Source organism: Bubalus kerabau, chromosome 6 (genome assembly GCF_029407905.1).
Source record: "Bubalus kerabau isolate K-KA32 ecotype Philippines breed swamp buffalo chromosome 6, PCC_UOA_SB_1v2, whole genome shotgun sequence".
Lineage (NCBI taxonomy): Eukaryota > Metazoa > Chordata > Mammalia > Artiodactyla > Bovidae > Bubalus > Bubalus kerabau.
Window position 1 is genome coordinate 30,458,782 of NC_073629.1, and position 12,367 is coordinate 30,471,148.

Genomic DNA, 12,367 nt, shown 5'->3' on the forward strand with positions numbered 1-12,367 from the left:
TGTTACTATTTTTCTATAGTTTTCCCTGGTCCTTATTGTATGCATATTTAAAAAAAAAATTTAAACTCCACAATTACAACAATATTATATATATATATATGATTATATGTGTATCATAGTATATGATTAACCCACCCCAGAGTGCTCATACCTATTCATTCCATAAGAAATGCTTTCCACCTGTTCTCTCTTCTCCAGCTCACATTCTACCTCTTAGGTGAAACATTCCCAGCCCAAATCTCTCACATTCTATAATATTTCAGCACCCACATATGTGTTAACTCACTCCATTGTGTCTGACTCTTTGCGACCCCATGGACTTCTCTAACAATGGAATTCTCCTGACAGGCTTCTCTATCCATGGAATTCTCCAGGCAAGAATAATGGAATGGGTGGCCATTCCCTTCTCCAGAGGATCTTCCCAACCCAAGGATTAAACCTGGGTCTTCTGTATTGTAGGCAGCTTCTTTACCATCTGAGCCACCAGGGAAGCCCAACACCCATATTGTGTCCATATTTCAACACCAATAATTTTACCTATATTTCTAAATGGTCTCCATCTTTAAGATAGAGTTAAGCATTCACCCATTCATTCTTTCATCAAACAGTCATTGGTTTTTTTTAGGTAAGAGACTTTTTTCATGGGTATCTCTGATGACTCAGGGATAAACAATCTGCGTACAAAGCAAGAGACGCAGGAGACATAGATTACATCCCTGGGTTGGGAAGATACCCTGGAGGAGGGAGTGGCAAACCACTCCAGTATACTTGCTGGGAAAATCCTATGGACAGAGGAGCCTAGTGGTCTACAGTCCATAGGGTCACAAAGAGTTGGACATGACTGTAGAAACTAAGCACACAGCACATTTTGCATAGTTTGTTAGAACTATTTCTTATTGCTAAAATAGTAAGACCCTAGTGTTTAAAGCTGGAGAAGGCAATGGCAACCCACTCCAGTACTCTTGCCTGGCAAATCCCATGGATGGAGGAGCCTGGTAGGCTGCAGTCCATGGGGTCGCAAAGAGTCAGACACGACTGAGTGACTTCACTTTCACTTTTCACTTTTGTGCATTGGAGAAGGAAATGGCAACCCATTCCAGTGTTCTTGCCTGGAGAATCCCAGGGACAGGGGAGCCTGGTGGGCTGCCATCTATGGGGTCGCACAGAGTCGGACACGACTGAAGCGACTTAGCAGCAGCAGCAGTGTTTAAAGCACTTACAAATGAACCTGAACACAGGTTTAGAAGTGAAACAATGACAATGGCATTTTAGATGTTTTTATGTAAAAGTTCTAAATCAAAGGGAAAAAATTAAGAGTTATTATAATATAAACCTTCTGTTTGGCCCACACAGGTTTTCGACTAATAGTTAGTGGAAAAAGAGAATTCTTTTTCATGTGTATGACCGTAGGTGTTTTCTATATTCAACCTTTATTTTATGTGAAATGAAATGTTTATGTGAAATGAAAGCATTGGCTGGTTTAAGGCTGTCAGACTTAAGGCCAATCCATGTAGATGTATAAAGATTCCAGGAAGTATGCAACCTAATTGTATAATATTAAACTGTATTACTGAATCAATAAATAAAGCCACATATCATTTCAGAAAAAGTCCATTTCAGGCCTATATGTAAAAGTTGGAAGACAGCTAACATAGTTTTAAGTTAGCTTTCACATTTTGGCATTATCAACAACTATTTGGACAAATAACTTACCTGCTGTAGCTGCTTTTTCTGATACTGCTCTAACCAGGAAACAGCACTGTAACCAGATGAGTGCTTCCTGTCTGATTTTCCTGTCTTCTTTAGAAAAAACTGAAGAGTGGGCCAATGGCTATGTTGGATGATACAGACTCTGCACTATTCTCCTGCTACAATTATTTTTGGCAAAAGTTATATTTTGTTTGTATACGATTGTGTGAAGTGTCATTGAAAAACCTGAATAGGCCTATTTAGATGAAAAATAGATCCAAAAATCAAGTGCTTGAGCAGGTACAGAGGCAAAAACAAGGTAGTAAAAACCCATAAACCTGTAATTATAGCGGTCTCATTTCTCTGCAGTTGAATTCCTTTATAACCACAAATTTCCAAACTTTATTTAGTGGTCTTCTTTTCTTTGGTATCCTTTGCTAAGACCGAATTTCAGCAGCTTGATCCAAATGCACTAAACTAAGAGTCAAAGGTTCAGGTACTAACCCAAGACATTGAAATTACTTCTGAATGATCTCAGACAAATCATTAACAGGGTTAACAACCTAGCTACTTTACAGATCAACTGTGAGAGTCATATTGAAGCTATCTATTAGCCATCAACAACATTAATCTACCTTTTCCCAGAAGAGATGAATTACCCCTGAAAAAATGCATCTGGAATGAAATAAAAAACAATTTTTTTTTTGGCCATGTGGCATGCAGAATTTTAGTTTCCCCACCAGGGATCAAACCTGTGCCCCTTGCAATGGAAGAGCAGAGTCTTAAACACTGGACCTCCAGGGAAGTCCCTGGAATGAAAATTTTAAAGTGTGAGCAAACAAAATTAGAGGGAGGATAGTGGAAGGAAAGATAAATAAGAAAGTGGGGTTAGAATATAAAAAGCATGCTGCAAGGTCCTTGTATATTAGCGAGAGGTAGATCAAATATTTAGCTGTTTCTAGCATCCTAAAAATACTTTGAAACCTGACATGGGCTGCACAGACATAAGGCACTATCATTAAACTAATGTTTCAGGTTTGCTATACTAGGATTTGATTGGTGTTCATACTCCTGAGATTCTGTTAGTTCACCAAGATTTGTTTATTTTCATTTGTTTTGGTTTGCGATGCTCTTCAGCAACAGTATGAACTGGTCTACAACGCTGTATTAGAACTATTTACGAGACAGATGGATATTATCAGGGATAAACACTCTGGAACAGAGGTACATTTTAAATTTGATGTTTTGTAAAAAAAATGTTTTCGTGTTGATTTTGGTCAAAGGATCTCAGATTAGTTGCAGGGCGACTTATAATTTATCATCACAACTAAACTGGAGTGTCAGATGTGCATGCGGCTGCACTATAAATCTCCTGTGGAGAAGGACAATTTAATTGAAGTACTTTAACTTAGAAAATTAATGTCTTGGTTAACCTTTTGCATACTATTTTAAGCTCAATTTAGAAACCATAGGAGTGGGTGAAAGGGCAAGCATATATTCTGTTTTCATGTTTTAGACAGTCGTGCGGCAAGTTAGAAGTTAGAGTGACAATTATAAAGTGAAATTGTAGTTGAGTACTTTACATGGTTTTTCAGGTTACTCAAGCTTCATTTTGATGGCATATGTATCATCAAATTTTGAAAATATTTTAGAATATCCAAAGGATTCTTAGCTGAAAATGTTGTGTATAAAAACAATTATGATTTGACCAAATTCTAATTGAAAAATATTGAGTATTCTAAATATGTTATTTTGAACTCATCACAAAAATTGATGTCAAATATTTACTATGGAATCACGAAGTATTAGATTCTGAACAAACCTTAATAAGACAAAATTATTGATTGACCTTCCAGGGTGTATGTAATATATACAAATTAATTAAAATTTTGACACCACATTTTGTATTATGCATCTGAAAATATTCACTGAGTACCTATTGTTTTTACAGTATTAAGAATACAAAGTATATAAGATGTGACTCTCACAACTCCTATCACTTGAATGACGAAGCATTTGGAGTGAAAAAGAAAAAATAAAAAAACTCTTGAGGCTAGAGAATGAACTATGCAATCCTATAGTGAATGTCAGCTCTGAAGAAAAAGTGTAGGAGAAGGAGATGAAAACAAGAATATAGTTGCCAGACATTGTTACTTATATCCTATTCATGCCTACTTCATTGGCTAGTAGTCCCAAAACAAGTTTAAATAACAGAAGTGATTGCATGACCTAATTTTAGTGGAAGAGATTCTCATGTTTTACTACTAACCGTGATGTTGATTTGATTGGAGTTATTTTATTTGTTTATTTTATTATCTTTTTTGGCTGTGCTGGGTCTTCCTTGCTGTGTGAGGGCTTTCTCTAGTTGTGGCAAGTGGGGGCTACTCTCCGTTGCCGTGTGCAAGCTTCTCATTGTGGTGGCTTCTCTTGTTGCAGAGCATGGGCTCTAGGTGCATGGGCTTCATAGTTGCAGCTTGCGGGCTTTAAAGTATGGGCTCAGTAGTTGTGGCGCAAGGGCTCAGTTGCCCCATGGCATGTGAGATTTTTCTAGACCAGGGATTGAACCTGTGTTTCCTGCATTGGCAGGCAAATTCTTCTGGACCACCAGGGAAGTCTGAGATATATCTTTTAATTGTTTTAAGGAAGTATTAATTGACTTCTATTTTATTAAGAATTTTTTTCAGAAAAAATGTTGAAGTCTATCAACTGCATATCTTTGCATTTATAGCATGATCACATGGATTTTCTCCTTTGACATGATGATACAGTCATATCCTTGCTCTTCAAATAAAACCTTCTTGAACAAAGAATCTTCTCCTAACATGCTGTTGGAGTATGTGGTTTAATACTTTAGGTTCTAGGAAATGTCAGTACTCAGATATAGCCCATGGCTCCAGACAGTTGAGTTGTTTGGAGTGTGCCCTTAGTCAATAAATAGGAACATAGGAACATGGTTCAACCTCCCACAGAAGGAACTGATTAACCTCAGCCAAGGAGGACTTCTGTTTCTGGGAATATCAAGTAGATATACTTTCCCCTATTCTTTCCACTAAATACAACTAGAAACCCTGGATAACATACATATAAAATAAATATAAGAAGACTCTGAAAGATGGAGAGAAGACAGACCATCTAGGAACACTGGGACCCAAGGAATGACATGAAAGTGAGTTCCTTGAGTTTTCTTTTTCTTCATATATCACAGATTTGGAACTGAAGAAACCAACAAATTGGACAGACAACAAAAAACCAACAAAATCCTGCTCTCTCCAGTCAAAGAACCAGGAAAGGGGCAGTCGAGCAAACCAGAAAACTTTAAGATACTAAGTATTTTACTTCAGTCAACACTAAAGAAAAAAATGGCCCCCAACCCCACCTATGCCAACAAAGAAGTGGAGAGCCTAGATTTCCATCCTCACAAAAATGGTAATACAGAGAAGGACAACAGGTCAGCTATAAATACTCTATCAGAAGGACAGTGTTATGTGTCATTCTTGTGATCAATCTAATAAAGAAAAATATACAATCATTTAAAACAAGAAAAAGTCAAGTAAAGAGCTAGGAGTTTTATTTCCACTGGCCTGAAATGAGGTTTCCCTGCAGTGTCAATGGAAACCAGGTGGGGAGCCTGAGTTTCTACCTGGCAGTAACCTGGCACCCCAGCGTCTCTCCACTGATGGAGTGTCAGAAGAGGCCTAGTGGAGAGTCAGGACTTTCAACATCACCCAGCAGTAATGAGACCACCCAGACCATGGTGTCAATAGAGACCACCTGGAGAGCCTCTCCCATGGTGTCTCCCTTCAGGTGTTAACAGAGACTGTGAGAAAACTGGTGGGGATTGAATCCACTTGGCAATGGCAAGGCAGTAATGAGGTAGCACCCCACCCTTCTTCTTTCCCCTGTCAGAATGGGTTTTTAAAAGCTACCCCAGTTAAAAGAGAATAATATAACAATACAAAAACATCTAGATTTCATGTGAAAAATCATCTGTCATACCAAGCACCAGGAGGATCTCAAACCAAATGAGTAAAAGACAATCAACAGATGACAACACTAAGATGACAGAGATGTAAGGATTATCTGACAAAGATTCTAAAGCAGCCATGATTAAAATGCTTCAGTGAGCAATTACAGGCATGCTTAAAACAAATTAAAAGATAAAATGTCTCAGCAAAGAAATATAAAGATCTTGCAAAGAAAGAGAAGATATAAAGAAGAACCGAAAAGGAATTTTACATTGGGGAACACATGTATACCTGTGGCGGATTCATTTTGATATTTGGCAAAACTAATACAATTTTGTAAAGTTTAAAAAAAAAAATCTCTAATCAGTAAAAAAAAGAAAAATAACGGTAATGGAAACAAAACAGCTCAGTAGATGGATTTAACAGCAGAGTACAGGACACAAGGAAAGAATTAATGAATTGAAAGACAAAACAATAGAAACTGCCCAATTTGAGCAATAGAAATAAAATAGACTAAAAAATAAAATAAAAATAAAATATAGAACTTTAGGAAACTAAGTGACAATAACAAAACCCCTAGCATTAATGTCATTGATGTCCAAGGAGGAAAGGAGAAAAAAGGCAAGTCTAAAAAAGTACTGAAATTCTCATCATAAGTAAACTTCAGCAAACTAAATACAAAAATTCTAGGAAGCAGCCAAAGAAAAATGATATTAACTGAAGGGCCGAAATAATTAGAATGAAAATTAATACGTCATCAGAAAACATGGGGGCCAGAAGGAAGTGGCACAGTATTTTACAAGTGCTGAAGGAAAAAAGCTTGTCAACAGATTTCTATATCCAGTAAAAAATATCCTTCAAGAATGAAGGCGAAATCAAGACACTCTCAGGTGAAGAAAAACTAAGGGGATTTGTTGCCAGTAGATAGACCTACCCTAAGAAAATGGGAAAGCAATTTTTCTAAATAGAAAGGAAAGGAAAAAATAACATGGTAAGCAACATGGGTAAATATAATAGGTTTTCCTTTTTCTCTTGATTTTTCTAAATTATTTAATGATTGAAGTGAAAATTATAACATTGATATGGTTCTAAATGTATTAGAAGAAATATGTAAGGCAATTGCATTATGAAAAAGGAAGGGTTAGACACGTAAAGTGAGGTAAGGCTTCTGTATTGAATTAGTAAAACAATAACACTTGATGCTTTTGAACTGTGGTGTTGGAGAAGACTCTTGAGAGTCCCTTGGACTGCAAGGAGATCCAACCAGTCCATTCTGAAGATCAGCCCTGGGATTTCTTTGGAAGGAATGATGCTAAAGCTGAAACGCCAGTACTTTGGCCACCTCATGTGAAGAGTTGACTCATTGGAAAAGACTCTGATGCTGGGAGGGATTGGGGGCAGGAGGAGAAGGGGACGGCAGGGGATGAGATGGCTGGATGACATCACTGACTTGATGGACGTGAGTCTGGGTGAACTCCGGGAGTTGGTGATGGACAGGGAGGCCTAGCGTGCTGCAATTCATGGGGTCGCAAAGAGTCGGACACGACTGAGCGACTGAACTGAACTGACTGAACTGAACACTTACAGACTTTGATAAGTCATGAATATATGGTGTAATTACTAGAGCCACTCCTACAAAAACTGTACAAAGATATATTTAAAAAAACATTATAGGTAAATCAAAATGAAATTCTAAATATGCAGGACAGAGAAAAAGGCAGGAAAAAGAAATGAGAGATGAAGAACAAACAGAAAACAACAGATAAAGTTGGAGACTTAAGCTCTACCACATTAATAATTACACTGAAAGTAAGTAGTACAAATATACCAATTAACAGACAGATTGGCAGTGTGTATTGAAAACATGACCCAACTATATGCTGTTTGTAAGAAATATGTTTCAAATATATAAGTTGGTTTAAAATAAAGGATTAGAAAAATATATATCATGTAAACACGAATAAAGGGAAAGCAGGAGTAACTATATTAGTAACAGAGAGACCTCAGAATAAAGAGTTATTCTCCCACAGAAAGGGAGGGATATTGTATAATGATAAAAGGGTCAACCCACCAATAAGATGTATTTAACAATCCTAAGTGTGTATGCACCAGACCTGCAAGATAGGTGAAGCAACAACTGATAGGATTAAAAGGAGCAATAGAAAAATCCACAGTTATATTTGGAGACTTCAATACCCCTCTCTCAAAATTTATAGAACTCAGCAGGAACTGTGCAAGAATATGTGAGAACTTACCACCACCACCACCAACAGGATCAAATTGATATTTATAGGAGTCTCCACCTAACAACACAAGAATATACATTCTTTTCAAGTCCTGATTGAACATATACCAAGGTGGATCACATCCTGGGCCATTAAACAATCTCAAAAATATAAAGAATTGATATCATATAGAATGTATTCTCTGAGTTCTATGGAATGAAAATCAAAGTTGATAACAGAAAAATAACAAGAAAAGAACCAAGTACTTGGAAACCACATAAGACTCTTCGAAAAAATCCACTGACTCAAAAAAGGAAGTTTAAAGAGAAATTTCTGAAAAACACATTGAACTGAATAAAAATACAAAAATACCACATATTGAGATTTGTCACAGACAGCTCCAGAGCAAAGTTTATAGCACCCTAAATGCATACAATAAAAAGTTGTTATTGTTGTTGTTTAGTCACTAAGTTGTGTCCAGTTCTTTTGTGACCCCATGGACTGTAGCCCGCCAGGCTCCTATGTCCACGGGATTTCCCAGGCAAGAATACTGGAGTGGGTTTCCATTTCCTTCTCCAGGGGATCTTCCTGACCCAGGGATCGCGACAGAGGAGCCTGGCAGGCTCTAGTCTATGGGGTTGCAAAGAGTTGAACACAACTTAATGACTAAACAACTAACATATATATATATATATACACACACACACGTATTAAAATATAAATATATATGTATATATATATATATATCACATCTTCTTTATCTATTCATCTGTTGATGGACATTTAAATAGCTTCCATATCTTAGCTATTATAAATTGTACTGCTATGAACATAAGGGTGCATGCATCTTTTCTTCTTTATTTGTTGAAAACAAGTTTCTTTTTAAAACAAAAAATGTTTTTTAATTATAGTTTTGTCTGGATATATGCCCAGGAGTGGGACTGCTGGATTTTATGACTTTAGTTTTTTGAGGATCCTCCATAGTGTTTTCCATTGTGACTGTACCAATTTACATTCCCATCAACAGTGTAAGAGGGCTCCCTTTTCTCCCTACCCTATCCAGTATTTGTAGACTTAATGATGGTCATTCAGACTGGTGTGAGGTAGTACCTCATAGTTTTGATTTGCATTTCTCTAATAATTAGCAATGATGAGCATCTTTTCATATGCGTTTTGGCCACCTGTGTATCTTTGGAGAAATGTCTATTTAGGTCTTCTGCCCATTTTTCGATTGGATTGTTTGGTTTTTTGTCATTGAGTTGTATGAGCTGTGTATTTTGGAAATTAATCTCTTGTTGGTTGTATCATTTGAAAATATTTTTCCTAGTTCCTAGGTTGTCTTTTTGTTTGTTTATGGTTTCCTTTGCTGTGCAAAAGCTTGTTAGTTTGATTGGGTTCCGTTTGTTTATATTCGCTTTTATTCTGTTGCCTTGGGAGATTGACCAAAGAAAACATTGGTACAATTTATGTTAGAGAATTCTCTTCTAGGATTTTTATGGTGTCATATCTTATATTTAAGTCTTCAAGCCATTTTGAGTTAATTTTTGTGTATGATATGAGGGTGTGGTCTAATTTCATTGTTTTACATTCAGCTGTCCAACTTTTCCACCACGACTTGCTGAAGAGACTGTTTTTCTCCATTGTATATTCTTGCCTCTTTTGTTGAAAATTAATTGACTGTAGGTGTGTGGGTTTATTTCTAGGCTCTCTATTCTTTTCCATTGTCCATGTCTGTTTTTGTGTCTTTTTTCCATTTTTGAGTTGGTTGTTTTTGAGTCTTAGAAGTTCTCTAAATATTCTGGATGTTAATCCTTATCAGATATATGTGTGTTGACCTTTCACTCTGTTGATTTTGCACTTTGATGCATATAAGTTTTTAATTTTCATAAAATCCAATTTGTCTCTTTTTCTGTTTTGTTGATAGTGCCTTTGGTGTCATATATATGAAATCATTGCCAGACTCAATGCCATGAAGCTTTCTATGTTTTCTTCTAAGAGTTTTAGTTTTAGCTCTTATGATATTTCATATCATAAGAGGTATTTGATCCATTCTGAGTTAATCTTTGTATATACTGCAAGAATCCAACATTTTTTTGCATATAGATGCCCAGTTTCCCAGCATCATTTGTTGAAAAGGCTGTCTCTTCTCCATTGAATGCTCTAGGCAACCTCATCAAAAATCAATTGCTCATTGATTTCCCTGGTGGTCCAGTGGCTAAGACTCCATATTCTTGATGCAGGGAACCCAGGTTCAATCCCTGGTCAGGGAACTAGATCCCACATACTTCAACAAACATCAAAGATCCTGCATGCCACAAATAAGACCTGACCATAGCCAAATAAATATTTTAAACAATCAGTTACTCTGTGAGTTTACTGTTAGGCTCTCTGTTTTATTCCATTAATCTGTATGGCTGTTCAATGTCAGTACCATATAGTTTTATTGGTAAGTTTTACATATTGTAAAACTTATTACGTAAGTTTTATTAAAACTTTATTGTTTTATTACTGTTTGTAGTACCTCTTGATACCAGGAAGTTTAAGTCCTTCACCTTTGCTCTTCTTTTTCAAGATTGTTTTAGCTAGCCAGAGTCCCTTGAGATTCTGCATGAATTTTAAGATGAGGTTTTCTATTTCTGCAAAGGCATCGTTTTGATAGGGATTGCACTGAATCTGTAGATTACTTTGGGTAATGATATTGTAACAATAATAATATCATCCACTTCATGAACATAGAACGTCTCCCCTTTTTTTTCGTCAGCAATGCTTTGTAGTTTTCAGCATATAAGTCTTTCATTTCTTTGGTTAAATTTATTCTTTAGTATGTATATTTTTGATGCTAATTGCTTTTCTAATTTTCTTTTCAGATTGTTTATTGTTACTTTATAGTAATGCAACCGGTTTTTGTGTGTTGACTATATATTCTGCAACTTTGCTGAATTGGTTTATTAGATCTTGCAATTGTGTGTGTGTGTGTGTATGTGTGTGGAATCCTTCCACGTATAAAATCATGTCATCTGCGAATGAAGATAACTTTACTTACTTCTTTTCCATTTTGATACCTTTGGTTTTTTTGTGCCTAATTGCTCTGGCTAGACCCTCCAGTATTATGTTGACTAAAAGTGGTAAAAATTGGCATCCTTGTCATATGCCTAATCTTGGGAGAAAGCTTGTAATCTTTCACCATTGAGGATGATATTAGCTGTAGGTTTTTCATATATAACCTTTATCATATCGAGGAAGTTCCCTTAAATTCCTAGTTTATTAGAATATTTTTAACAAGAATTTGTCAAATTTTTCTGCATCAATTGATATGATCATGTGGATTTCTTCCCTTTAATTCTCTTAATATGATATGTTACATTGATTTCTTATGTTGAAGATTATTGCACAAGATTCCTTGCCCTCTGGAAATAAATCCCAGTTGGTCAAGGGGTGTAATTCTTTTCCTACACTGAATTCAGTTTGCTAGTATTTTATTGAGGACTTTGCATCAATATTCATGAAGAATATTCGTCTTTTGCTTGTAGCATCTTTGTCCAGTTTTGGTAACAGGGATTTACTGTTCTCATAGGTGATCGACTTGGCACTGTCAAGTCAATTTTTAGGAAGAGTTTGTGCAGGTGTTTATTCTTCCTTAAACGTTTGGTAGAATTCACCAGTGAAGCTGTCTGATTCTGGACTTTTCTTTGTTGGGAAAATATTTGATTACTGATTCAGTCTACTCACCAGTTGTAGGTCTATTCAAATTTTGCATTTCTTTCTGAGTCAGTCTTGGTTGATCAAGTATTTCAGGAATTTGCCCATTTAATCCAGGTTATACAATTTGTTGGCATACAATTGTTCCTATTATTATGTATATTTATTATTTCTATGAAATTGGGCATAATGTCCCCACTTTTATTTCTGTAATTTGAGATTTTAGCAATTTTAGTCTTCTCTTTTTTCCTTTGTCCATCTAGTTAAAGGTTTGTGAATTTTTACTGATCTTTTCAACGGATCAAATTTTGGTTTTGTTGGTTTTCTCCATTGTTTTCTTAGTCTCCATTTCATTTATCTCTGCTGTAATCTTTTAATATTTCCTTACTTCAGCCGGCTTTGGGTTTAGCTTGTTCTTATGCTAGTTCCTTAAGATGTACAGTTAAATAATTAATTTGAAATCTTTCTTTTACACATTTACAGTTGTAAATTTACCTCTGAGAACTGCTTTCACTGTATCCCGTATATTTTGGTATGATGTATTTTCATTTATTTCTAAGTATTCTCTCATTTCTATTGTGATTTCTCCTTTGACCTGCTAGTTGTTTAACACAGTTTAATTTATACATCTGTGTGAATTTTCCAGTGTTTCCTGTTATTCATTTCTAGTCTCAATCCATTCTAATTGAAAAAGATACTTTGTATGACTTCTATTTTTTAAAATTTATTAAAGCTTGTTTTGTGGCCTAATATATGGTCTGTCCTAGAGAACATTCCATAAATGTTCGA

At 35.8% G+C, this 12,367-nt stretch overlaps 1 protein-coding gene across 5 annotated transcripts in view; it reads left to right on the forward strand.

Annotated features, from left to right (window-relative positions):
• PTPN22 (protein tyrosine phosphatase non-receptor type 22) overlaps positions 1 to 12,367 on the forward strand; it is a 57,570-nt gene that overhangs the window by 25,388 nt on the left and 19,815 nt on the right. For 4 of the 5 annotated variants that reach the window (XM_055584699.1, XM_055584701.1, XM_055584698.1 and 1 more), the window contains one exon: positions 2,827 to 2,913. The exons of the other annotated variant lie outside the window; for it this stretch is intronic. In XM_055584699.1, the coding sequence (XP_055440674.1) occupies positions 2,827 to 2,913 (87 nt within the window). The remainder of the gene's footprint in view (positions 1 to 2,826; positions 2,914 to 12,367) is intronic. 5 annotated transcript variants of the gene reach the window in all.